We start from the raw sequence: 27918 nt of genomic DNA, 5'->3' as shown, positions 1-27918 counted from the left end.
TAAATGCATGAGGATTAGTAGTCAGTTTGAGCCTGCTATCTATGAATTTAAGGTTTTGCCTGCGTGCATCTTGTCTTTGTTCAGTGAATTTCAGCCACTGTGTTATAATATCTACATTATAGTGCATCGCTCAGTCTAATAAGTTCTGGCTTGCATTTTTCTGAGGTTAATGGTCTTCACATTCTGAATAAATGAATATCATCAGCAAATTTTATCTTGTCATGTATAAGTGCACTGAACACAAGTGATCTTGGCATATACCGTGTGGAAACTTTCCTCAGTCAAAACACATCAAATACTGTAACCCTGTTTCTATGTCACTGAGCTATTTATCCATTAGCAGTTCGTATCCTATAGCTGCATCAGTTTCTTAAGCCTTTCAAGAAAGACTCAGTAAAGGCTCCTGGAAATCCAAGTTAACTGTAACTACTGGAATTTCCCTTATTTTTTTTGTAAGTCATGCATATGTGTACTTCAGTAGGCATGTTAGAGGCAATTTGTCTAATTTGTTGTGGAATCACGACTCCTCTGAAGGCCATTGGAATTTTGTTTGTCTTTGCTAGAAAAAATATTTCACTTCATGGCTATAAACCAAAGTTCACAAATTCCATTCATGGCCACCACAATGAGCTTTATGGCCAAGCATAAGCTACTACATTTTCCACTCCACTTCAGTTTGCTGTCTCTCAAAAGGAGAAATAGTATTTTCCTGAGCTGCTAGGTGAGGTTGCAGTACACTATAGAATTCATATTGAGAAATCCTCAAATAACTGATGATGTTAGGGGTGAGTATATTTCTGTGTATTTGTGTGGCTGATGTACTTCAATAGCCTCATTATCTCATTGGTATGATCCTCTTAGAAATGATCAGTGTAAGTTTTTGGAAGGAAGACATGTCCTGAGCTGTACTCGGTATTACAGCTGACCAGCTGCTGATATTTCTTCTTATATTTCTTTCAGAGTAATATTTGTAACACACAGCTGCTAATAATTTTATGCTTTGAGGTAAAAATAAATAATGCATTGCCTTATTTTCTCCTTAGTTCAGTTATCAGCTTTCTCCAGTAAGTGACTAAGGCTCCAGATAGGTAAAGATTTCTTTTAATGTTTAAATTAGTCACGTAAATACTCCCTGTTACTTGAATGGAAGTACTTGGAAAAGTGAGGCTTTGTAGGCATGAGAGTTAAGCAAGTTTGAGTGAGGTCTTTATAAAGTTTAAAAAGTTTGAGCTGCATTAGTGTAAAATGAAAAGCAAGAATTTTTTTTTCTGTATATAAACACAGTATCACATAGTAGAAGAACGTTCTTTTGGTTTCATTTAAGAGAGAGCCTTCTAGTAATCTCTTTGTATCTTTGAAAGCAAATGAACTTTTTATTTGTAACTCTATAGCTCATGGTAAAAAATGCCAGATCCAGGAGGTACCTGTAACATATGTGTTTTCATGGTTTAGCTTGTCTTTTAAGACATTTGTAGCTGTATTTTTTAGACATTGTAAAATTGTCCGTATATGAGCTTAACCAAAATCAGAAAGTCTCCACAAGGGTATTACTTATACCTATTTATAGAAAGGCACATAAAAACTGGAAGCTGAGAATGATGTTCTCAGAGATCTTTATACCATGCAATGGATTCAAATTAAGTTTTACTTAAAGGGAAGTTTCCTATTTCTGGAGAAAGAAATGTGGTAACTGTGCTATCAAAACTCCTCCCCCAACATGCCTTTATTTGTTTTAGAAATTGTGTTGTGCCATTACTGTTTCATGTGGTATATAAAATCTTCATAGAGACTTAAGTTCCTTTTGCATTTTTAAGATACAGGCAAAGGACATTTCCTACCATTTCAAAAGTATTGGACCTTGTATCTTGATGTCTTGAGAGCTTTTGGAACCTCTGATGAGTAGTCAATAATTTATACAAGGATCTTCAAACAGTTACTATAGCTTATTTCTGGATTTCAAAGTATTGCTCAATTGAACCATAAATTCAGAAAATACGGGGTGAAAACATCTTTATAAATTGTTTGGGCAAAGTATTTCAGTTAGTCTTAGTTCCTATCACAATCTTTTTTCTTTTAGAGAAGATGCAAGCATAAAGCTGTAAGAGATGTAATAATATAACAATATAACATAAGGTTATATTATTGCCTGTATGTAATATGCATCCTAATATATGGGGATTTTCTTTCCCCATGAAACTAAAACTTGACCTGATTTAAATTTTATGAGTAAATAAGCAAAATATTTTTTTAAGTCTTTCTGTTTGTATATACTATTTCATCCCACTCCCCCCCTTTTATTCAGAAAGGACAGTAGATTTGCTTCCTAAATATTCTCTCTCAAGTAAAATTAATTTCAGTTGTAATAAGATTCAGTGCCTTTCCATTTTCCATTTTTTTCATTTTTGGATTTCATTTTCAAAATAGTTTTTGGCAGGGAGTAATGCATTTTTATGTCTGACAGCCATGAAAACTGCCAAATTTCTCTGCTGTGTCATGTCAGAGACTTAAATTGTGAGAGAAAATAAGTGTGAAGCTTTGGTAGTAAGCCACATGTGCTGACCCTTTTCTGTCTCTAAGTATTTTCTAAATTGGTCAGAGCTTTCTAGAAACTAAAAACAAAAGTCAAGCCAGCAGGGGAGGAACTGCTCTGCCTGACTAATTTATACTCCAGTACAGCCAACACACTAGTACAGCCTTGTTCTTTTGGACATAAGGTAAAATGTTTCTGGCTAAGGGTGTTATTGAAGAAGAACCTAATGAAGTTGTTTACCAAATTGATACTAGAGCAGTTAGGATCTTGCCAGTTTTCCAGGACAGCAGAACTCCAGCCACGAATATGGACATAGTTCTTCTAGATCTGAAAAAATAATCCATCTATTCCAGCATCCAGAGTCCTGATCTGACTAGAACCAATCAGTTGATTGTGATCAGTTGATGATTGATTTGATTGATCAGACCAATTTGATGTGAAATCTCAGGAAGCCTTGGACCTTACATTAAGGTGCACCTTGGCTCTTAAGTCATGAGAGGTGTTCTTGAGCACTGAAGCTTGTAAGTCTTTTCCTATGAGAAAAGACTTCCTTGTATTTCATAGTTTGTCATCCTTCTTGTGAGAAAGTGTAGAATAGGGGATAGATGAGCATTACATGATTATTCTTTTATATAACAGGGCAGTTTATTAATCAGAATCAGTCTTGCATTGTGGATTTTTTATAGAAGATGTTGGGATGGAATATTTGTCAATTAATACTACTTCAGCCAAAACAGCCTTCTGTGTCCACTGAAGTACTGCTAAACAAATAAGGTTGAAGAAACATTGTTCATTGTAAATATTTTACAGAGAGTAGTCTTTTTTTTTTCTGTGCAAAGTCATATAGACTGAACTTGTGAAAAGTTTGCTGTGTGCAGCTTTTAAGGGAGGTTTCACAGAAATGCAATACTGAACAGCAGTTCTCTAGTGTCTTGCAGACTGAAAATCTATTGTTCTATGTGAAATAAAAGTTGCAGTAGGCCAAAAGTGGTGGAAGAGATTAAATAAGTTTCAAACTGCACTGCTTGTATCTCATGAATTGTCACTGGGACAAAAGACCTGAAGTCACCTAGGAAACATCTGAAAAATGTATTTGTGTTTCCTTGACTGTAATTGACTGTAGGGGACTGGTGAAGGATTATATATTTATGTAAAACATATATAGCATCATAAATGAATTTGCATTGCAGAATTTCAAAAGATACTTCTATTAACAGAATTATATTTCTTTTTTTTTCTTCTTCCCAGGTTTAACAATCTGTGGGCACAACTGTCTCCTCACTGCAGAATGGATGTCTGCCAGTAAAATCGTGTGTCGAGTTGGACAAGCTAAAAATGACAAGGGAGACATTATTGTTACTACAAAGTCTGGTGGCAAAGGAACTTCAACTGTTTCCTTCAAACTACTTAAACCTGAAAAAATAGGTATATTTCTTGTTCAAATCCATATCTATTTTCTTTGCTAAAAAAATATATTACTGAATGCCTCTTTGTATAAAATGTATGTTTGAAATGGATCCACCTCAGGACAATTTTCAGTTGTTTAGAAAATGCAGAGTACATAAATGAAATATCCATATATATATAGAGAGAGAGATAGAAACTCAGAGTATAGGTAAAATTATTCCTTTCTCAATATCTTGATAAAATCCTTAGCGATGAAGGATCTTTATCCTTTTCTTTATGGAATAGCTCTAAACTTCTGAAATTTTAGAAAACTTAATAACAGATCTAGTAATTACTCCTAAGTGTAGTAAATAAATACAAAGTCTGGACCAGCTCATGAGCTTTACACCTAAATCCTGAGCTGACAATTAATCCTTTAAAGGAAGTTGAGTCCTCAGTGACATTTCTTATTTGTAATTCAAACCATCCTGCAAGACAAAGTCTTAAGTATTTCTCATGAGATGCTTAACCATTGAAATTATTTTGCCAAGCAGTCTAGGACCTTTGCTTAACCTAGAAACCAGTCTAAATACCCTGTGGATTGAAAATGTTTCTCTCAGAACCCCTCATTGATGAGCTGGATAGTTATCTTTCCTAACAAGATAGGAAAGATAAAAGTTCCCACAAGAGCTGTTTAAGGTTCTTATTCTCAGCCCTTCAGTGACTGTTAAATAACGTGTGATTTCTCCCAAGCTGCACCAATATCTTAATAATAGAAAGGTGAAATGTGTAAGTGCAAATGTTACAAATTGGAGCTTTTGCTGATGTAAGAGAAGAATTCATATTTGAAAATATGGGAAAATGTGGGGATGGAGTAATTTCTGGTGTTGCATCTGATGGGTATGTTAAAGGAGGGCAAGGCCAAGGGTATGGCTGGCTCCATTTTCAGCTGAGATTCCAGGACATATTGTGCCTCACCTTTATGCATTGTCTGTGCTAAGGCACTTGAAGCAAAGTCAGTTCTGTGTCCTTGAAGTCATTTATCTTGGCATGTGGCCAAAGTTCAGTTACCTTTTGGACAGGAAATGGGACAGAAAAGGAATCTTCCCTAAAATATGCAAATGAGAAGACTTTCAGTAATTGCTCTTTTGAAAGTAGCAGATAACAAGGTTTGGACAGAAACCAAAATACTTGCAGGAATGAAAATACTAATACTTTGTGGTCAGGAAAAAGCTTCTAATGTACGTGAAGCAGTGCACTCTGCAAAGGCATAATGTTTGATGCCCAGCCATGAATACCTTTTCAGCAGCTATAATAAAATAATTTAGCATAATTGCATCCAGGTTGTTTTGCCATGTATCTTTCAATATATTACCTAGGCATGCATTTTATATTTATCAGGATTTTTCAAATTAATTCAGTATGTTAGAAGTTGATGGTGCTGGACTGCCCTTGTTGTTTTAAGGATCTGTGCTTTGTTTTCTCTAGGTATCTTGGATCAGTCTGCTGTCTGGGTGGATGAAATGAACTATTATGACATGCGCACTGACAGGAACAAAGGGATTCCCCCTTTGTCCTTACGTCCAGCTAATCCGCTCGGTATTGAGATAGACAAGTGAGTACCAAATGCCTTTAATCCACTTCTTTAGTGCTTTTCTCGATATGTGTCTTTGTGAATTCCAGGGAAGTTTAATGGTTTGCAGGGCAGGGAAAGATTTAAAAACACATATATCTATTAGCTGCTAGTATTCGAGTTGGTACTCTGAGTTGTTAGTGGGAGTTGTATCCTTCTTGATAATCCTCTATTTTGGATCATCAATTAGAACTGTAGATAATCTAAAAGCCTGATATAGAACCCCAGTGATGTTTAGATTTTCAGGATTGGTAAATAACCTAAGGCTTCAGATTTATTCATTGTAGTTACAGAATACCTACTGTTGCATTTGAGTTTCACGGGGCTTTTAAGGATATTAGATTGCTATCTGTTGCTAAAATTGCACTGTAAAATGTGATTTATTATACCACATCAGCTAGTTTATTTTATTGAAATACTAATACTGTTTTCCAGCACACAGTCTTCTTTACTTTAGTTCTTAAGTACGGTGTAATTTATGACATTTTTGTCTGAAATAGTAACTTTATAGTGAATGATAAAGGGAATTAGGGGTCTTTAAATGGGACACTCTTCAAACCTGCCCAACTCTTAGAAATAGCATCAGGAATACTTTTCTCAATCAAGATGCCAGCTCTACCAAACATAAGGCTATTTAAAATTAAACTATTACTAAGGTCTCATCTGCTGAATACTCTTGTTTGTGAGGGAGAGTGCGTTGGAAAAAATCTGCAGTGTCCATTGTTACCTTGTTCTGATGACAAAGCTGCACTTTCCCAAAATCCATATGGGATTTCTAGCAGATCCACACCACCTTCCAGCCTCTGGCTGTGCATTTCTTTCCTAGTTTGAATATATATTTTTCTTTCTTTTCAAAGTCCTAACCCAATTTTTTTAATAAGCTGGAGATTTTGTCTCTTAAAGTATTTTTCTTTAGCCTTTGGTGTAACTTCTGACAGGTAATTCTTTCATGTTCCTCAGTTTTCCAAACCCTTGCAAAATGTGGACCTTCATACTATGGACAGTATTCCAATGTGTTACTAGGAGATTTTCTGTCACTCTTTCACTCTCCCTCACCTTATTGTAAATTAAAAACCCCATAACAATCCTTTTTACCACTGTGCTACACAGCAGCTAGCAGTGAGTGCTTTGTTAGCTGATTCTCTTGAGTCGCTTCTTACAGTTAAGACATTGTCCATATGATAGATTAAGAATTATCATAGAGAAACTTAAACTGCATCAGTTTAGGATTTGCTAAATTTAGAGTTGTCTGTTTGGATGTTTGTTCAATAGAAAACCAATCATGTTATATTTTAAATGTTTTTTCCTGAAAACATTAGAAAATGTATTACTGAAACCTAAACTTTTCAAGTTTCATTTGAAAAGAAATAAATCAGAAACATATAGATACAGCTAGGAAATAATCTTTCATAGAGGGAGGGACTTAGGAAATCTTTGGGCAAGCATATCGAGCCTCATTCATTGTTCTTGATCTCCCAGGTTCATTGCAGGAGAAGCAGGAAGATTATGGCAAGCACCAGTTTGAGAGATGTATCACTGAGCAGTTAAACAAGTAGTTGTGTGGAGCAATTGAGGGGTTACATTATGCAGAGGGGAAAGAGAGGAAAAACCTGGTCTGCCCTCCTGCTATGGTTGACAGCACAGTTCTGACTATAGATGAACATTCTGGGTTTAATTAAAGAATGCCTTCTCAATGGAAAATCTTCCATAATTTTCTTGATAAATTGGAGCAATGTGAGGTTTATTTCTATAAAATAAACTTTAATACCATATAGTTTAGCTAAACTCACATTTGCAAATGAAATAGATAAGTATTGAGAAGTTGTACAAGGTAGTGAAAAAAGGCAATTGTAAACTAAGAAAGAGAGTGAATAAGCAAAAAATTAGCAATAGCCATTACTAGATACAGGAATATTTGTCACTAGAAGTGATAAAAGCTGTTAGGATGCTCTAAAATAAAAGATGTCCTGATATGATCCTAATAATACTGTTGTGTATACAGAAAGGCTCTGCAACATTATGGATCTCTCTTTTATTCAAGAGAGATTTTATTCAAACCTTTGGTTTTTTTAAATGTTTTCTTTAAACATGTGCAAATTGATAAGTGTTCTAATTTTGAAGCTGAAGCATTTGACATTGGTCTGACTTGTTGGGATTTACAACCCTTGCAGCCTGATGGCTGAGAAGGAAGGGAAAGGAGTGCCTTGTGTTGATTATGCAAATAGTGGTAAACAAAAGAATTGAGAAAAAAATTGAGAAGCTCAGGGAGAAAAGCAGTGAAAAACAGATGTGATAAAATGGAATAGGAATGTGAAGTATATAGGAGTACACTAAAGAGAAGGCAGAGGAAGGTGATTAGACTACAAACTGCAAGAGAAAAAGGCCCTCCCTGTAGAAAGTGATTATCAGGCATTAGCAAATGATACAGAAAAGACAAGCTGCAGCGTGGGAATGATTTAGGGGTTTTTTGGAGTGATTTTGTTGTTTTGTTTTGGTTTTTTATATGGGTTATGCTTGGCTTTAAAAGTTCCTTTTGTGGCTTTTTAAAACATTTTTATAGTACTTTTTCCAATTAAAATCTGTACTTTTTTATAGCACTTTGTCCAATTAAAATCTGTTTTAAAATTCAAAAATTTTACCCATTTTGGTTAACCATTTTGAACCATTTTTGAACCATTCAGGTGGATACTTTCAAGGTGCTGCAAATGAGACCTTGAAATAAGAGAAAAAAAGACCTTGTACGTAATGAAAAGAAGAGATTCACTACAGCAGTTTGCTAAATTATTAGGCATGGACAGGGACAAAAAATTATTCAGACTCAGCAGATAGAAAATTGGAGTTTAATTGGGAGTGACGGAGATTTAGGTGAACAAAAGGTTTGAACTATGAATTAAGGGAAACATGTAATAGTGAGTCTTTCTCTTAATAATTAGAATACTGCCTATAGATGTATTGTAGGAATAACATAGATATATACTCAGAATATGCACTGGAATTGCCCTTTCATATTCAAATTCAAATGTTGCAAGGATGCAAAAAAGACAATGATGTATATACAGTCATCCTCCTGGCTGTTCTTTTCCATGATCAAGATATTTTAAATGTTATATGTGTAGTCAAGATATTTTAACTTCATGTGTATACATAATGTTCAGGCTATCATCTTTCAGCTTGCAGGTTTAGGAAGTAGTAAATATACGTAATTGCTGCCTGATAAGTTCTTCACATTTTCCAAGTATTAATTGAAGTTCCTGTGTCGTGTAACTAAGAATCTCACTTGCTAATAAACAAAATCAAGTATATTGTAATGAAACTTGAACTTGCTGGTCCATGTGTTTTGGTGGTGGTGATCTTTGAAGTCACAAATGTATTTGCAGAAGAGTGTTTACACACTTTTGTTCTCCTCCCTTCCTAAAAGTTGTTCATTCATCTTCTAAAACACAGAGCTGATCCAGTCAGGTAAGGGGTTTTTGGCATTGATGTAACTTAGTGCCTATTGTGTGTATGCTGTGAGATAGTCAATTCCCACCAGAAAATAGGTATTTAAAATACTTAATCTTTGAATTCTGGTTTTTAATATTTAGTATAGGATTTAGTGTCCTATCACTACCTTTACGCATACTTTCAGTTCGGAGCAGGTCTGTGCCACCTTCCTCCCCAGGGAGTATTCCTGGCTATGATGTTATGCAGATATAGCCAGGAATCCTTACAGAAACATTGAATCATAGAATAGAATCACAGAATTGTTACTGTTGAAGAAAATTCTCAAAGTCATTGAGTCTAACTTTTGACCAGTCCCCATCTTGTCAACTGAACTATATCCCCAAGTGCCACATGCAGCCATTTCTTGAACACCGCCAGGGGCAGTGACTCTACCACCTCCCCTGGGCAGCCCATCCCAATGCCTTATGATCCTTTCAGGAATAAATTCTTCCTGATGTCCAACCTGAACCTCATCTGGCTGTATCCTTTTGTCCTGTCGCTGATTGCTTGGGTGAAAAGGCCATCTCCCATCTGGCTACACACCCTCCTTCCAGACAGCTGTAGAGAGTCATAAGGTCACCCCTGAGCCTCCTTTTCTCCAGACTAAACACCCCCAGCTCCCTCAGCTGTGTCTCACAAAAGTTGCTCTCTAGACCCTTCACCAGCTCAGTTGCCCTTCTTTGTATGTGCTCCAGCATCTCAAATCTTCTTGAGTCAAGGAGCCCAGAACTGGACACAGCACTCAAGGATGTGGTCTCACCAGTGCCGAGTTAGAGGGGGACAGTCACTCCCCTGGTCCTGCTGGCCACACAAGTGCTGACACAGGTCAAGATGCCGTTGGCCTTCTTGCCCATATGGGCACACGCTGGCTCATGTTCAGCTGCTGTCAGCCAGCACCCTCAGGTTCTTTTCTGCCAGGCTGCTGCACAGCCACTCTGCCCCCAGCCTGTAGCTGCCTGGGGTTGTTGTGGCACAAGCAAGATTAAGCCTTGTTGAACCTTATGCAGCTGGCCTTAGCCCATCAATCCAGCCTGTCCAGATCCCTCTGCAGAGTCTCCCTACCCTCCAGCAGATCAATACCCCTACCCAACTTGTTGTCATCTGCAAACTTAAGAGTACACTCAATCCCATTGTCCAGATAATTGATAGAGATTCTGAACCACACTGGCCCCAGTACTGACCATCCAACAGCTGGAGGTATCTCCATTCATCACCACTCTCTAGGCATGGCCATCCAGTTTTTAATCCAGCAAAGGGTACACCTGTCCAAGCATTAGGTTGCCAGCTTTTCCAGGATAGGTTGCAGGAAGCAAAACAAGTATGCAGAGTAGTTGTCTCAGTATGAGAAATGTGGAATTTGGTGTGAAAATTCTGACCTTAGCAGCAATGTGGCAGTACTTTGATTGGTTTTAACAATTTAGAGCTGTTACAAAAGCAGGTTGGTAACACAAGATGATTCAGAATTCTGTATGGTTCTGGGAGAGAACCATATGTCTCGTAGACACCGGTAAAATACGTTGATGGAAAATTTAGATCTACATGATAATTGTGAATGAATTGCTTGTTCCGATGTACCACATACTTCTTCCTCCTGCATGACAAGTCCTTGTTTAACCAAGGGTTCCCTGACTCCTCTAACTACTCTGTCAGACTAAGAAAATTAATTCTCTGCAAAACAGTAACATCAGTCAGACCTAGTGGTGGTTAGAAAATTTTTGAATAGTGTTTGTTGTTTTGCATGTAGCAGAGGTCACTCTGGTGGATCCATCTCGTACATGAAAGCAAAGGCTGACATGCTAAGTACATTCCACATACTTCTGTATCCACCCACTCAATACAGATGCTTCCCTCTTCCCACGCCAGCTTCCAAAACAGTTCATTTGGGAGAAGGAAACAGATGATCTTGCGCTGCCACCTAATGGTGAACGCCAGCTTGCTACCACGAGATAGGAAAATACTTTCTGGAGGCTGAGATGTTTATTTTCAAATGGCTTGTATGGAAATGCAGTAAATTTCATCATTGAATGCGATGGGCGTGTGGAAACTTGATCACAGAGATGCATGCAAAAAAATTCTGAAAGCTGCAAAAGAGAGTTACAGTATAGTCCTAGCTTTATGATATTAAAAAATAAAGTAGCACTTACTGTTTCTTAGATTGATGCATCAGCTGCAGCACCCAGCCTATAATCTCTTAGTAGATTTCTCTTACCACATTCTGCCAGTTCTAAAATACAGTTGCCACTTTGTTTTCATATTTCTAATGAATCCAATGCTACTAGGAAGGAATTGCCAGAGTACACCCTTGCCTTGTTGCTATTGGAGAGACCTTTGTTAACACCTTCTGATTTGTTGTGTTTAGTCTACACCAGTGTCCCTTACACTGATCTTTTTGCATGCATTATTAACACAGTACAGCTGGTACAAAGCCAGCTTCAAGGAGTCTGACTGGTACCAGACAGAGGGGGGAGTGTACAGCAGCTCTAGCTGGAGCTTGTTTATGCTGATTGCTATTCAGAATCTGTGTTTATCTGAAGTTGCTCCTTTTGACCTTTTAGAAACTCCTATGGAACTGAGCTTCAATTTACCTTTTGGTGTCTATATCTTGCTTTGGGATGCACACTTAATCTGCAAATATGGTCATATATGCTGAAATTATGACTATAAGATTCTGAAGTTCTGGGAACTAAACAAATTTTACAGAAAAATTACTACTTACTAAACTGTGTTCATTGTCAGGCTTTGTTAATCAGTATCTGTTGTATCCTGTTGTTCTTATTTGATTGTGACTGCTTCGAGGCTGTGATTACCCATGGAGATTTCCAGCTAATCTCTGGAGAATGTAAATGCTGTGTATGGACACAAGTTCTGTAGATTTGTAAGAGCCCATGTATCCTGTACTGTTAAATTAGGTTTATTGCTATTAGTCTATACAGAACCTGAAGTTTGGAGTAGTGCAAGGAGGGACTTCTGTTGATAGGCACTTGTGGTACAAGTGAATTGAACACATGTTTTGAATCCAAAACAAATGTGCATGACCTTTACATGGAAGCAAGGACCACTACATCTAACACTGTATGATGCTATTAACTGTACTCAGCATGTGTTTGAGGGAAGTGAAAGTGTATCGTGGCTTGTAACCAAATGTATTTTTATTATACTTCTCATTAATATAACCACTATGTGAAATCTCAAATTCTTTTGTATTTAAAATTGTTGCTGAAGCATTAATAAGACTATATTAAAATGTTAACTATAGATCTAGTATCAGATCTGGTTCTATTCTAGGTAAATTGTGTGCCAAGCAGAAAATACTAGTATACATATCCAGTATGTGTATGTTTGCTGAAATAGTAAAGGTACTGTAATACTTACGGTTGTCAAGGGTGGTAAGCTTCACTCTTCCTTTTCTGAAGTTTTCTGGATTCAGTTTGTGGTTCCCAGTATCTTTTACAATGATGACTTCTTCATGAAGTGATTCTTGATAATGAGCAAATCAACAGAGAAATGATTTACAGTTTAATTGCATGTCATCATGATCTAAGCTTTTGCTACTGGTTCATCTTCACCCTGTAATGTTGAAAAGAATAAACCAGAAATACTTTCTCAAGTCATAAATGGGCTTGTTTATAAGTAAATGGTAAGCAAGTTTTCATGAGAAAAACTTCCAAAACCTGACTTATTTAATTTACTAATGGAAGTAAATGAAACAAACTTGTGTGTACGTGGAGTCAGTCTCTTTTTAGATGCATCTGGCCAGACATTCTACAAATATAGTTGCTTTCAGTTTGAGCATTTTAGTATGCACTTCATTTTGAAGACAGCTGTAGCAAGTCTGTATGTAGCAAGCTGTAACATATCTGCTAGTGGGAAAACTACTGGTAAAATGTATGATAAAAATAAGGGTACTAAACCGTACAGTATAACATATTGTTAACATACCTCACACATTCACGTTCATGTTTCTAGTCTGTTGTGACTATAAATAATGACTGTGCAGACTAAAATATGTCTGCACAGATAAAAGCATCGTTAATTTATGGTTTTATACAAGTACATCTGCTGTAAAAAAACCCTCCTAATAACTTTTCAAGGCAGCCAAACATCAAATTGAAAAAAAATCCTTATTTGTGTCCCTCTGTCTGTAGACAAGATTCATTTGCAGTAATTCATTACAAGTCTCTCTTGGTATTGGTATATTTGAGTGTGTGTGCTTTTTGTGTTATATCTGTCTCTTTTGGTTTTGGAGAACATACATGGAAATTCTGAAAAAATGAGTGAAATTCCACCTCTGTATTGATTGCATTCACTTAAATAGTGCTTGCACAGAATGTCCAAGTCTCTCGTGAAACCTCAAATTTGTTTTCATGGTTTTGTTTTTTAGCATTAAAAATGCAACTGTCCACAAAGATGTCCTCATGTGTGGATCTAATATAAATGCTTTTTTGTACAGTTGTACTGTGTATCACATGTGAAGTACTATCCTTCAAGTTCATGTTCCTTCTGGGCACTCTTGACTAATTTGAAGGCAAAATAAAGTATCTTAAATTGTCTTTAAATGAAGAATAAATTGAAACTTTCTTCTTACACCCATCAGCATTTTCTGTTTACTGTCATTCATGAAATTTAAGGTCATTGAAAATCCTGAATCTTACTACTTATGTCCTAAAGTTTTATTGCAACATCATCACTTTTTCATTGAACACAGGCAAATGTTGGGACCCTCATTTTCTTGCTGCAGTTGTTTCTCACACTATTTTCCCTGTATCTCTACTTTTCATATCTGTCATCACTTTTCCTTGAATCTCATTTGATTTTTTTTCTGGTTTTTAAAAAGTATTGTTCAATGCCTCTGCTGTAATCAGGTGCTACTGATGAAAGACTTCTGTACCATGTCATTATGTACGTAGGTCCTTTGTACCTGCTTGTGCTAATGGCCATTTGGATATGAAAAGAAACTTCCAGGAAACAACTCCTCTCTATATAATTGTACTTTTTAATGTGCCCGCCTTTAGATTTGTTTCACTTAATCTGCTGTTTGCTTTTTGTAATAAAAACAGCTTTAACTATCTTGAAACATGTTTAGATTACAAAAAAAACCTAAAACTAACAAATCACTGCTTTTGTGTCCATTTAAATGGCTTTTCCTGTGTGTTAAATGTAATTTTTATAACTGACTCTGGATTGCTACTCCCACTCAAGTTTGCTCTCAAATGCAAAGAATGGCAGATTTTCATTTGCTTACAGTATACTTTGTATAGCAAAGCTCACCTAACTTGTGAGCATCAGAGAGGGACTTCATTGTCTTTTGAGCTGGATGTTGTGATCCAAAAATGAAAAATTTTACTGGAAAACAGTACATTTTTGGAATAGATGAGAATATTTCACTTGAAAGGGACATAAGTCCATCTAGTCCAACTGACTGACCCATTTAGGGCTGACCACAAGTGAATTTGTTTGCTACAATTAGTCTCGGAAGACGGGATACAGCTGGTGGTGAAGATGAGACGAGGGAGTGCACCTGGTGATGTATTGAGTGCATGGTGGAATGAACATGGCCAAGTGTTGAGTGTGTGTCCAGACCGAGGGATAAAGGTTGTCGTGTTTTCATCAAAAAGTGCTTTAAATATTTTTGTTACGCAGACTTAAAGTAAATTGAATAAATCTTCTGGATGAGTATCTTAGAAATTACTTATAGTTTTAAAAATGCTGTTGTAGAGAATCTGTTTTCACAAGGAATTGGCTCACATGGTTTCTTCATTTGTAGAAAGTAAGACTGAGTAAAAACTTAGAGAACCTGCTGACTGCCTCTTCAGATAAGTCTGTTTTTCCTTTGTTTTGTGTATGGTGACAGATCAGTGTCACCACACACAAACAGATCAGTGCGTTCTGTTTTGCAAGAGAATTATTATACTTTTTCCAGTATTTGTATATAATGGAAGTATATTCTGTGTATCTCCCTTTCATGTTTCTCTGACTTCTACTGCTCAGGAATCAATAGACAATAATTGTGTGAGATAATTTACAAGCTGCCAAACTTCTCATGCCCTGCCATTTTAAAGTTAAATAGAAGCATTTTGTACAGACAACATTTCTGTCTTATGTGTAATAGTGAAATCAAAATTGTGAAATTAGTTTTAATTAGAATAGATTTCAGTCTCTCCCAGTCACGTTACGTGTGTCAGTAATAGCGGGTTTAATTTCAAGGTGAGTTACAAGTTAATGTTCCCATCTTATAGGGAAGTGATTTGGTATTTGTTGTTAGTTTGGGGTTTTTTGTGAATGTTTTAATTGTAAACTGTTTACAAGGCTATGTTTCACTGAAGAAATGAATATTCATTTTTCAGGGGCAGATTTCCTCAAAAAGATTTAGAGTTGCTGTTTCCTGGGATGAGCGCTGATTTCACAAGTGAAAACTTTTCTGCTGCCTGGTACCTGATAGAGAATCATTCAACAACAAGGTTTGTTGCTGTCATATAAGTAATTGCTTTAAATGCAAGTCACTGATGGTATTTCATTATGCAGTAGATGTGTCAGTGGTGGTTTGCATTTACATCACATAGTCACAGTTGTTTCTGGGGTGTCTGCTTGGCCTGAAACTTGAATCAACCAATTTGCTTAATCTGCTTCTAAGACCTTGTTTTTAACCAGACCTAATTTATGATGGGGTGGTTTTTTTTTATCCCCAACCTCCAATATCAGATGGAAGCTGTCTTTCTTCAAACTTTAGAAATCAAGAAGTTAGCATGGTCTTGAGTGGAAGCTCCAGGTGTTAAGTCATGAACAGAGACACAGGTTATGGGCACTGAACAGATTACTAAAATTGTTTGTATCAATTAAGTTGTAGTTAACACTTCTGGAAAATGTTACAGTAGGATCTTTGAGGTAAATCCCTTAAAATCTTGGCAATTAAGATCTTAATTTAGAAATACAGTTCACAGTATGTACTTACATTAATGTGTTATATAAATATGTTTTTTCATGTACCACTGAATTCCAAAACTTTTATCTGCTATGTATTGACATAATACTGGAAGCCATTTTTAATAGAGAAAATGAGCTTCTTTTCTTGTTTTCAGCTAGATGCTCCAATTGGTATTTTAAAGGGAAATATGACTTTACAAATTGTTTTAGTTTTGTTTCCTACTAGTAAGGTAGGTATTGGTTTTGGGGGTGGGAGGATACTTGGTTTTTAAAGCTCCAGAAACAACCATTACTCTGCTTGGGAAATACTTGAATTTCCTCTCAAAATGGTGGTACTTTAAAGGGCCAGAACAGCAAGAGAACATGATTGCCTAATACACGTATAGTGACAGGATCTTTTGAAATCAAGTAACTAAGAGGAGTCATTCCAAATTAATTATGTCTGTCAGAATCTGATAACTTTGGGGATCATCAAGTTTTTAAAAAAATTAGGAGATAAAGTGATAAAGAGTAAACAATTTTTGATGTAGGTCTTTGTAAAAAAATTTCTTCATGTTTGGCCCTTAGACTGTTTCCACTTTGTTGCTCATCCATGTGGGCACCAGTGACACTGCCCAGAGAGATACAGAACAGATCACAAGTGATTGCAGACTGGGGACAACAGTGAAAAATGTTGGAGCCTAGGTATTCCCTTTGATTTATGTGTGAAGAGGAAAGCTTCAGGTAATAGGGATGCATCCTGTAGATTCGCAGATGGCTATACCCCTCATTTCAAAAGCAGCACTTTTTTCTTCTGTAGCTGGGTCCATGACTAAAGAAAAAAGACTGCTAGTGAGAAATGAAATTAATTTGAAAAAGTGGGGTGGGAGAATGGGAGCGTCTTAAGTGCCTTTACACACTTATGTGCTCCCTGAGAAGCAAGAGACATGTGGAATTAGACAAACATACTACTGGAATAAAGTGGAATAGCTGATGTACCTAGTATTTTGGGATGGATAGCAAGAGGATACCTGAAGAAGATACCCAGGAAAAAAGAGAGGGACTTGACCTTCATGTGAAGAACAGCTGGAATAAATATATGGGCCCTGTTATGGAGCAGGATGGTTGAGATCTTGTTCAGCAGTCTGGAATGGGTGACATTGCAGTGGCATGAGGAAGTGAACAAAATCTTCCTTAAGCAGCTTGGGGAAGTTTCCAGAGAGCAGACCCTGATTTTTGTACAAGATTTTAATACCCTTCATATTTACAGGAGGGGCAGCAATCCTAGGAGGCTTGTGAGCAGCTCTGGGAATGATTTCTAACATAGCTGCAGTGTGGGCCTTCAGGGGTGCTACTCTTCTGAGTAGGATCCTGCAGACAAGGCAGGGGATGTGATAACCAGTGGCAGCCGTGGCTGTAGCAATTGTGAAATAGTTGAATTCAAGACTCAAAGGGGTGTGGGGAAGGCAGACAGGAGAGTACACACCTGGGATTGGAAAGCAGTCATACAGAAGACAATCCAGTGTTTGTAAAAGTTGACTGTCTAGTGCAAATCACCTTCTGGGGTGTATCACCAGCAATGTGTTAGGTAAGATATGAGATTATTTCTGCTTGGCATTGTTGAAGCTGCAGTTGAAGTGCTCTGCCCACCTATGACCGCTGCTGTAAGAAAGATGTGAGAGCTGAGCCACAAGCTCAGAAGAGGATAAATATTGGTGGCCATACAGCTTGAATGAGTTAGGTGCTTTTAGAAAAGAAAAACCATTTTTAACACTTTGTCTAGTATCAGCTTAAGTATTTCATTCTTCTGCTGAAAAAATCCCATCAATTTGTGTCTTTGCATGTCAACAGTTTCAAGTAATGATCTCCTCCATCCAATGGCACAAAAAGTGTTAACTTGTACTTTTAAATGAAAGCTGGAGTTTTTTGCATATTAACTCCATTTATATTGGTTTATAAAATCCACATCTTAGTGTTGAGGGTCCAAGAGCAGTGTAAAACTCAGCAGGGATCAACAGGCTCAAAGGGTAGGGTGAATCCAGTTATGTTTTGAATCTAACTATAAGTATCTCTTTAAATAAAAAAGCAGCAAAACTGTTTTGGTTACTTTTCTTTTTTTCCCAATTCAACATGTGTAGTCTTAAAAATATTCTGGAATTGTATAAGTATCATCCCATATAATTTGTGCTGTTTTTCTGGAAACACAGCAGGGGTTTAGTTCTTGTCCTCTACATAACCTTAGCTATTGGAAATGGTAAATGTGTGGTGCACTGACATTTTGGTTAGCTTACATCTGTTTTTTCATTGAAGGATATTCTTTTTAAGAAATCAGTATAACATCCTTTTTACTAATTCTTTTAATCCTGGCAATATCCTGTTAAATAAAAATAAACTATTTTGACATGCTGTGAGATCATCAGGTAACATGAAACAGTGCTTAAAAGGAGAACTGTACAGATTTTCATTATTTTGAAAATGCTTCTGGTAAGTTCTTCACATATGCCCAAGTGGACCAATCCAGGTAATGAGTAATGTTATTTCTGTCCAGCAGATGGAAACAGAAAATTAGGCAAAATTTTGTGACATCATCAGTATAAAAAGAAAAGCACTTTTAAATGCACCAGTGTGCTTTGTCTCCCAGCAGGTGGTGATAGCCTTCTCATTGCCTGGGCTAAAATTTGGTTTGTTCCCTTAATGTGTGTTTTTGTATACCAGCTCATTTTAAAATGGGCAGAATATTGATGGAATTGTCTTATGTCTTAGTTTTCTACTTCCTTGATCCCTCTCCTCACAGAAGTGTAGTGCAGTTTTTTGTTCCCTTTTTTTTTTGTATTAGTGAGATAGCTTTGGCTGGCAGCTAGGAAGAAAGACTTTAAGTATGAAAATCATGTGCTATATTTGAATTTCTGAGCTTGTTCATTGTGGTGTTTTTATAGTTAATGAAGTAATATAACTACTGAGGTCATATTAATCATTATCAACCCAAAAAAATTATATACAATTTTTTAATAAAGACTTATTCACAAGATAAGACTTCTCAATTAATTGCAGGTGCTTGCAAAAAGTAAAGATGTGAAATCAAATGTAAACAGGCAAAAATGAAGAAATATTAGGAAAATCAAATAAAAAAGAAAGCTACCACACAACAACAATGATGAGTTGGCAATTAATATTGCCCTATGAAATGTCTTTCAGAAATATTTCAGCAGAATGCATATCAAAACCATACCTTCATAAAGCAGGAATCTTTTTAGCTTTTCTTTTTTTTTTTTGAACTAATATTGTATTCAGTTCTGAATTGTATGTCTAAACCAACATAAAAATATTGAATGAATTCAGAAACAAAAGTGAGAAAGGATTGTGAGTAAAGCTGCAGAATTAAACAAATGCCATTATTAAAGAGACTTGTAACATCTGTTGTTAATCTACTGTGTACTATGTGTAGTGAATTCTACTGTCACCTATTTAATATAGTACTGTTAAGTAAGAGCAATGTTGCATGTTTAGAAGAAACATCTTGACCAGGTTGTTATTATGAAGAAATCTCTTCCATCACAAGTGATAGGAGCCCTCCTGTTTAGGGTTGAAACCAAAATACCGAGATCTTTAGACTAAGAATCAACTCTCATTATTGAAATGCACACTCATTAGCAATTATTTTGCCCCTACTAGTTGTTCTGAAAGTAAGTGGCTTTATTTTCTGAGTAGTTTGTTCTGTTTATTTATTAGCTGACCTTATTGTTTAAATATCTCTGAGGTTTTCTTGTTTGTTTTCAGTTTTGATCAGCTCAAAACAGCTGTTGTGAATTTGAAGAAACAAGCCAATAAGAAAAACGAAGGGAGTCTAGCTTATGTCAAAGGAGGTCTCAGCACATTTTTTGAAGCACAAGATGCTCTGTCAGGTAAAGATGCTTTGCACTTACTAAGTACAGTATAAAGGAAAATATGTGCATATATGTTTGAATTTAATACTAAAAATACTGTTTCTTTTCACGGTCTGTACTAAAACTGTATAATGAGCCCAAAATCTGTGCTGTGTTGGTCACAAGCTAGAACTGGCTAGCTGATTGATGTGGTTTATTTGCAAAAGATGTCAAATTGCTTAGCACACAAATGCAAGAAGGAAGTGTTAAACTGGAGTTAATATTATGATGGCTTGCAAACTGTAGCAACAGAAAAGATTTGGATTTTATGATACCTTTTTCAACAATGAGATGCTAATATTTATATCAATATCCAGACACTTGTTACTTTGGGAAATCAGAGCCTTTCTGTTCTGCTTGCCATTGGCAGAATGCAGCACACTAGTGAGATGATCACAGTTGCCATTTATATGTACATATGTTTACTGTACATAGACACACACAGGCATACTCTTAAAGCATCAAATGTCTCGCAGGTTGAACCTCATTTTGGGCTACTGTAGTCCTGTCTAGTGAGGCTCTGGTCTGGGTGAGAGAGCAGCAGTGCCCAGGAAACCATCCCCAATAGGTTTGTCATTTACCACTATGCTGATTATTCATCCTGGTCATTGACCCCTTTGGCCAAAATCTTAACAAGGTTCAGTAACAAAAGTATTGAAGAATTTAGCAGAAAATCGAAGAATGTGGTGGTACTCATAGGAAAAGACTCTAAGAAGAACCATTACTTGGCATTGTTTCACCTTTTTAAGCTGAGTTTTCATTAAATGCTAGGAAAAAATAATAGGCTTTCCTTATAATTCATATACATCTTGAAAATACTGAAATTCTGGTTTTTTTCTTAAATTGTCTCAAACATAATCCCAAATAAATATTGAAATGTGGCTTGTTTTTCACAACCAAATCTGCTTTGCATGTGGAATATCGCATATGCTGAAAGACTGAGAGTTCTGTTCTCAAGAAGCTGCTACTATGGAGAAAAAGTAGTGGTAACAGTATTACCTTATAAGATTATTTTTTGGGTCAGCAAATAGTAGTAGGATTTGAAGAAACATAAGGCAAACTGTAAATGTTGTGAGGTTTTAGAAAAGCTGAGCACAATTAAGTAATTTTCTTTTGTTCCACCTCTTAGTAGCATTTTGCCTTTGGAGACTGATTTTTTGATAAACTAGGAGGTCAACAAGCAAGTAGTAATGTGAGAAATATTAATAAAAGAATGGTAGGGAAAGCAAGCTCATTTATTTCATTAGCTACTATAGTCTCAATTTAAAAAAAAATATAAGCTGTAATATTGTTTTTCGTCTTTTACCTTTATCAGTGTTATTTTTACCTAAAATCAGGGCTTATCAGTGCAGTCCTTTAGCTAAATTATGAACTTAAACATGGGATGACTCGAGTGGTTCTCGATGTCACTTTTTGTCTGTGACCATACCAATATGGCTTGGCTTTGGCTTGCCCTCAGTAATCTCCCCTTAGTGCTTAAAAGGAAGCAGACTTTCAGCTTATACAGTGAATTAAAGTGGTATCATGGAAGAATGGCCTTGATACTGTTGATGAACACTTAATGAGGATGCAGTATGGGTCACAGCTGCCTTCTCTAGCATTTTAATACACATTTCTCTGTTGAAATGTCATCCTAAGTACATGTGCAGAAGGGTTTTTGCTTCTTTTCAGTCAATAAAGCCACTCTTATTGCATATGAATTTCAGTTTTGAATGCAGAACTACGTATTTGCCTGTTCTTCCTGATGCAGGATATTTTTGGAAGAATATAGCTGGAAAAATTGCATAACTTTTTTAAGACTTGAACTTGTGATAGGTACAATCAACTGTTCAGCTGGATGTTGCTTCCAGTAGCAGGAAGAAAAAAAGGACTTCTTTGGTGCCATCATCCAGCCCTACTGCCAAATGTCAAAGCTTTCTCCAGAACATTTGATTACTATAGTTTTCTCAAATGAAAGATGCTGAGAATTAAGAGTAAGCATTATTAGCATTGTTCTAGAGAAACAGCTCAGATGTAGATTTTAAAGAACCAACAACAACAAACCACCGAACAAAAACCCCCAAGCAAACAAACCGCCCGTTAATTGTTCATTATGCAGTTATCAAATTCAAGCTTTTTAACAAAAGAACAATACATTAAAAATATAATCTGGCTAGACAGTGATTGTGCAAGATGATGTGATGGCACTTTTTTGCCCTTACACACCTAAGGGTGAATTTTTATGTCTTATTTTCTCCTTTAAAAAGTGTAACTAGATTTTGTATGGGTTTCAACAAAGCTAAAGTGAGTAGTAGTTTATATTTGAAAGCTGAACAATTGTTTCAGCACAGACTCTTAAGGACATAGCCATTGTTCTGCAAACTTTTGTTATTTGATGCTGAGCATACAACTGTCACAGATGAAAAGTGACTTAAGGGAAAACCCTTTCTGAATACATTTTGTCTGTCTTCCAATATGATTTAAATTTTCTGAGCTAGTTCATTTTGGTTTAGATATTTTTTAACTCTCTTGCTTTAGGAAGATTTCTAAAATCTAATTTATTTTCTAAAGATATGGTTTTTTGAGGGCAAAAATTTAGAGTCTTAATGTTCCCCTTCATATATCTTAGAACACATCTTCTAACCTCAGTGGTTATGCTTCATAAAATGCTGGTCTGTTGCACTGTAGTTATAGAACAGAGCTACTTGTGAGCAGTTATTTCTCTTAAGTCTCCCGAAATTAGTACAGGATAACTTCTCATAGGAGGATCACATTAGGAGGTATAACACTTGCTTCTCCAATTACTTCATACTCCTCTACACCTTTTATACATGCTTTTTAAAACTCATATACATTTAACAGTGTTTGTTGCAAATGTATATTTATCTTGATTAAGGAAACCCTGAACTACTGATTATTGTGCAGCTTTTTTCATTAGTTAGGATGAGTAAATTCTGTCTGATCTTAAGTTCACTATCAGACTCTATTACACATTTAAATGACTATTAATATTTTTATAAATAAGCAACAGAAAGCATAAAAAACAGTCCTTAGATGTTTATTGTATTTTGTGATTTAGAAGCTGTTTGCTAAGAAAATAAGAGCTCGAATAGACCAGAACCCATCCTTGTTTGGTTTAATTTCTGGGAAAATAGAATAACCTTATCAGATCCCCATGTCTCTCTGCCTGTTAGCTTGGCTGACAGTTTGACAGTGACTCTGCAGAGGAGATGTTCAACAGGAAGTTTGTTTCGTCAGCTGAAGGGAGCTGTAAACTGAGCTGAGGGGAGCAGGGTTTATCTCAACTTGACCTACTTGTCAGTGTCAGGGAGTTCAGCTGGTTCATTTCCTGTAACTCTAATTGCAGCCTAGAAAGTAGCATTCCTAAAAAGGTGCCTGTTTAAGTGTTTTTAGTCAAGACATATTTTACCATCATGAGCAAATCGGGTCCCACACAGAAGTTGTTAGGAAAGTCAGCAAATTAATTTTTTTTCAGTATATTTTTTTCTGAAATGCTCTTTGCAATGAACCTAAGGCTGCAGTTTCTTCTTATTTAAATGACAGGAAAAAAATAGTGAAATGACTACTCCAGTCACTCACTTATACAAAACATGTAAGTACGACATCTCTCTTGGCAGGTAAAGAAGATGCTGTAATGTCTTTAAAACACAGATATTGTGAGCCAATTTGAGGTTTAGATTTGGCTCTCTAGTTTACCTTGGCAACAGTTTTTTTTGCAATTACAACTACAAACACATTTTTTGTGATTTTCAGAAAGAAGTCCGTACAAAAGAAGCACTGCTGACTATTAGAGCACTGTTCCTTTTGTCCCTTTCTTACTCCCATTCAGATACATGGCCTGTGGGAATACCTGCATGATAGGGACCTTGGACTATAGTTGGCCTTTTGTCTTCTACTTTTCTTAATACATAAGCTAGGATGGTGTGGCTGAAATGATCCTAATCTGGCCAATGCCTGCTTCTTTTAGTTGGTTTTGGTTTTTTTCTTTCTGTAGACTATTTTTACAGTTCATTCTCTAAGGCTTATTCTAGTATGAGCATGTTAGTGATCCAGGGTTGGATTCAGGCTGTGCTGCTGCTATTATGTCTGTTAAATTCATTTTCTCCTAAAGTAAAACAAAAAAATCACCTAAACTATATTCAATTCTGAGTCAGACTGGAAAATTGAGAAGCTAAAAACTGATGCTAGTCTGTCATAAATGTGTCCCTTCACTTCAAACTTTTGAGGAATTTTGTTATATTTGAATTTAAAGAGATTATATAGAGCCAACCCAATTTTTCATTAGGGATTCTGTTTGCAAACTAGATTGATGATTAATTTTGAAATGGTTTTCTTTTTTCCAATTAAAAAAGCCATGCAGGCTAGTGCATGACTGGTTTTGCTTGGTAACATGGGATTGGGATGGTATACCAGGTTTTGCTGTTGTCACATTGCTGTTTTGTAGCAAATCTAATTCACACTTTTGCTTTACTTTACTCTCATGTATATTTTTTCAAATAGTATGGATTTTTGGTAATCTGAGTAAATCAAATATGATTGCTACCTAAATGTTGTACAGGTGACTTGAAATGTCTGGAATAGTTGTGTTTCTACTTCTCTGTGTGATGTGTGTCTATTAATGTTATCCTCCTCCTCCTACTTCAAGTGATAGAATATTGTCTTTGCAGGGTAAGAACATTCTGCTGTTACAGCTAATGATTTCAAAGATGAACATTTTTAGAGCATAAGAAAGAATAGGGCCATGGAAACAAGCTGGCAAAAAAATGATGCTGCATGTATCAGATACATATCTGAGAGCATACCAGTCACTTCAGAGTAGCAGTTCCCCTGCATGTGTGTGCCCCACAGCAGGTGCAAATTACATTATTTCAAGTTAAGAATTATGATCATGCCTCCATGTAGTCATCATGAAGCAATAGCTGATATGCTCTCTGCTCACTGTCCAGCTTTCCAAGTGGGTCCTCCTATCTGAATACTTGAATCATCTTTGTGCTACCCTTAGAGACAAAAGCTGAATGAGAAGGATAAATACTGTCATTGCTTCATATTTTTCCTTACATTTATAGACCTTCTCAGCATTCAAACTGAAAAAATAGATGTGCTAAATTAGGCATTCTAAAAATAGCCATGCTAAATTAAACTAATTTAATTTTGCTTGTTGAAAACTTGTGTTCTGATCTTTCACCACTAGATAACAAGAGAAACATTAAAATGAGAAATGTATTCTTAGAGAAAGATGACCTGACAAAGGGGTGCCATAAAGTATGTAAGTGGTGGTAGATAGTTTAGTCTCGGGTGAATGCTTCCTCTTCATGCAGTTCTTAGGGTCAATTTTTGTAGCACACCGGTTGTTACCTTAATGCAGCTTTATAAAAGGAAAAGTCATCACAATTGATAAAAGACTCAACTTTCCTTTGGTGCAGATCCTAGCATGGTATTGTGTAGGGAGTTGGGGTATTTTTGTCTCAAGCAAGAGAAAATTTGATTAGAAAATGTGGGAAACAGCAGCTATTGTCACAGGTCATAGCGAAAATTCTCTGCCCAAGCTCTGCTTTTATGCTGGCTGCTCATGTATCTTCTTCATCAGTTACTGTTTTAGAGATGTGAGCTAATTACTGGCAGAATTTCTCTAAAGGTATGTAATTTTGAGGGCTTATAGTTACTGTGTGGCTGTCATATTTTATGAACTTGGTTGTTTTTTTTAGGTAGGTTAACTCTTTTGTTTGAATTTGAAAAATAGTAAAGCATGTAGAAAGCGAAATACATTTTGCAATTCCAATTTTCAAACAGCTAATTCTGCAATTGATTGCAAGTGTGCAAAAAAGTTACCTATGATTAAATTTGATCCAGATTTATCCTGCAAGCCATGAAACCCCCTTATTTCATACTACATTATTCCGTTTTGATTTCCATACCACCTTTTAAATGCAACATTTAAAAACTTCTTTTTTTTTTACTATTTTTACGTTTCACAGAGGCAGAAAGTTAGAAAGTAAAGAGAGAATAGCATTTTCTGTACTGTTTAATTCTGAAGTGTTCTGGCAAAGGCCTGGATCCAGTCTTGGAATTCTTAGTGCATCCATAGGCAGAATAATAAGCCACATTTTCCTGCCTATTTCCAAGATATTTGCCCAGAGAAATCAGAGTTGCTTTAATATAAATCTATCTGAGAACAAGTTTTCTGGTCTCATCATGTTTTTAGACTAAAATTTTTGGGGTTTATATATTAATAAAGCCTCCCTTCCTAGCACTGTGCTTCAGTTACCTTAAAATATCGTGTTAATTCTGTCCATTTTCTTCAATTTTTTCCACTGTGTTAAATAAACAAGCTTGAGGAAGTAAATGCTATAGAAACAAAACACAAAAAGGCAGCTTAAGACAATACTGCATTTAGTTCAATATTTTGTCATTTTTGCTAGGATTAATAACGTTAACCAAAACAAAGCTGAGTTTGCTATGCCAATACAAAAATACCTAGAATTCTCAAAGGGCACTGCAGGAATGACCAAATCAAACTTAGACTTAGCGCTATTAACCAGTGGCCAAAGGAAAAAAACTACTACTTTTTTTTTTTTTTTAGATTTTCATAGAGTAATGTATTAGGACCTACATTCATGGCATGCTGTCTCTATTGCTTTCCTCTTTATATGCAGTCCTGCAGTCCTGTTAAATTCATTCAGAACAGATTTTACCTTACATAGGGATGCTCTCCTCATCAACGACCTTCTTATATTTTGCTATAATTACAAAACATTGTTAATTTTCCCATAAAGGAAACGAAAGGCATTTTTATTCATACATTAGGCATGAATCCTGGCTATGTTCTGACGTGTTCTTCATTCCTCCATTACTGTTCTTTGGTGCCAGGTTCTTAGTTACCACATCAGATCTTCTTAAATACTTTTCTGAGTTGGCCTTGCACTTCTTGTATTTTTCCCCTCCTGATTTCTGCATCTGACTAAAAGGATGTGATTTATTTCAAGTACTTTTTTCTTTAACTGTGATTCTATGAAAATGAGTAAGATTTTCAGATATGCCAAATGCATTTCTAGTCATCCTTTAGTCAGAAAATGGTAGAAAATGTTCATCTGTGTTTCTTTGAGCTGAGAGGCTGAGGAACTTTTGAGAATGCCAAGCCTGGTGCCTATCTCAAAATACATTTTAAAAATGTCTAATAAGGAAATCAAGTATGAAATTTGCAAATGAAAAGCTGTGTGATCCTGGCAAGTGTGGTTTAATTTACTAGATTCATGGTTACCATAAATCTAACAAAAAACCCCATAGCCTTTCTTAGATTAAATAAGATTGTTTTCAACACAAGTAGCAATGAATTAATTGCAGTTTATTTTAATACAAAGCCTGTATATTGGCTTATTTACCAGATTAAACCTTGCATGTGTTCTGGTGTATTTAGTTGCAGTTAGAGGTTATGAGTTTTGAACTTAGTTTCTGCACTATTTTTAATCAGTATCTGCCTGCAGCTGTGAAGTTTGCAAGCCTTTAAATATCCTGACTTAGGGAAATGTGAACACTTACTGGCAAAGATGATACAAAATTCAGTTAATTATCTGGCCTTAGTTGAAGCATCCAGATGTAGCCTTTCCTCATTTTTATTTATTGTATGCTTCTTACAGTAAAGCTCCTAAAAGCAGATGCTCCTAGGTTTCCAACTGCTTTTCTGGTAAATCTGGTGTCAGGTAAATCCAGGGTAACTGGCAGTTCAAGAAAAATCCCATCCATCCTTTACTTCAAGCCTTCAAAGACCTAAAATTTTCTCCTTACTCTTCTTATTGCAGCCACTGATGAGTTGAGAGTAAGAAGTTGCATTTGGAGGTAATCTCAAGTACTGGTAGTGTGGAAAGAATAGGATGTCTTTCCACCTTCCCTTGGCCATATGCACCTTTCCTTATACTGCAGTGCTCCCACTGAGGCAAGCTCACTGATCAGTAAAGCAACATTTCTTCCTTACTGAGTTAGTTTTGCACCAGATTATCTCACTGCAGCTGCCCTGCAGCTGTGTGACTGCTAGATCCAGCAAAAGGAAGCGCTTTGGGTACAGGAGA

At 36.1% G+C, this 27918-nt stretch overlaps 1 protein-coding gene across 1 annotated transcript in view; it reads left to right on the top strand.

Annotated features, from left to right (window-relative positions):
* Positions 1-27918, top strand: part of EXOC2 (exocyst complex component 2) — a 126316-nt gene that overhangs the window by 14811 nt on the left and 83587 nt on the right. Inside the window, exons 3-6 of the mRNA XM_066559032.1 lie at positions 3779-3955; positions 5405-5531; positions 15377-15490; positions 19710-19834. Coding sequence (XP_066415129.1) covers positions 3779-3955; positions 5405-5531; positions 15377-15490; positions 19710-19834 — 543 coding nt within the window. The remainder of the gene's footprint in view (positions 1-3778; positions 3956-5404; positions 5532-15376; positions 15491-19709; positions 19835-27918) is intronic.

This window comes from Molothrus aeneus, chromosome 1, assembly GCF_037042795.1.
Source record: "Molothrus aeneus isolate 106 chromosome 1, BPBGC_Maene_1.0, whole genome shotgun sequence".
Classification (NCBI taxonomy): domain Eukaryota; kingdom Metazoa; phylum Chordata; class Aves; order Passeriformes; family Icteridae; genus Molothrus; species Molothrus aeneus.
This window is presented reverse-complemented; position numbering and strand designations above follow the sequence as displayed.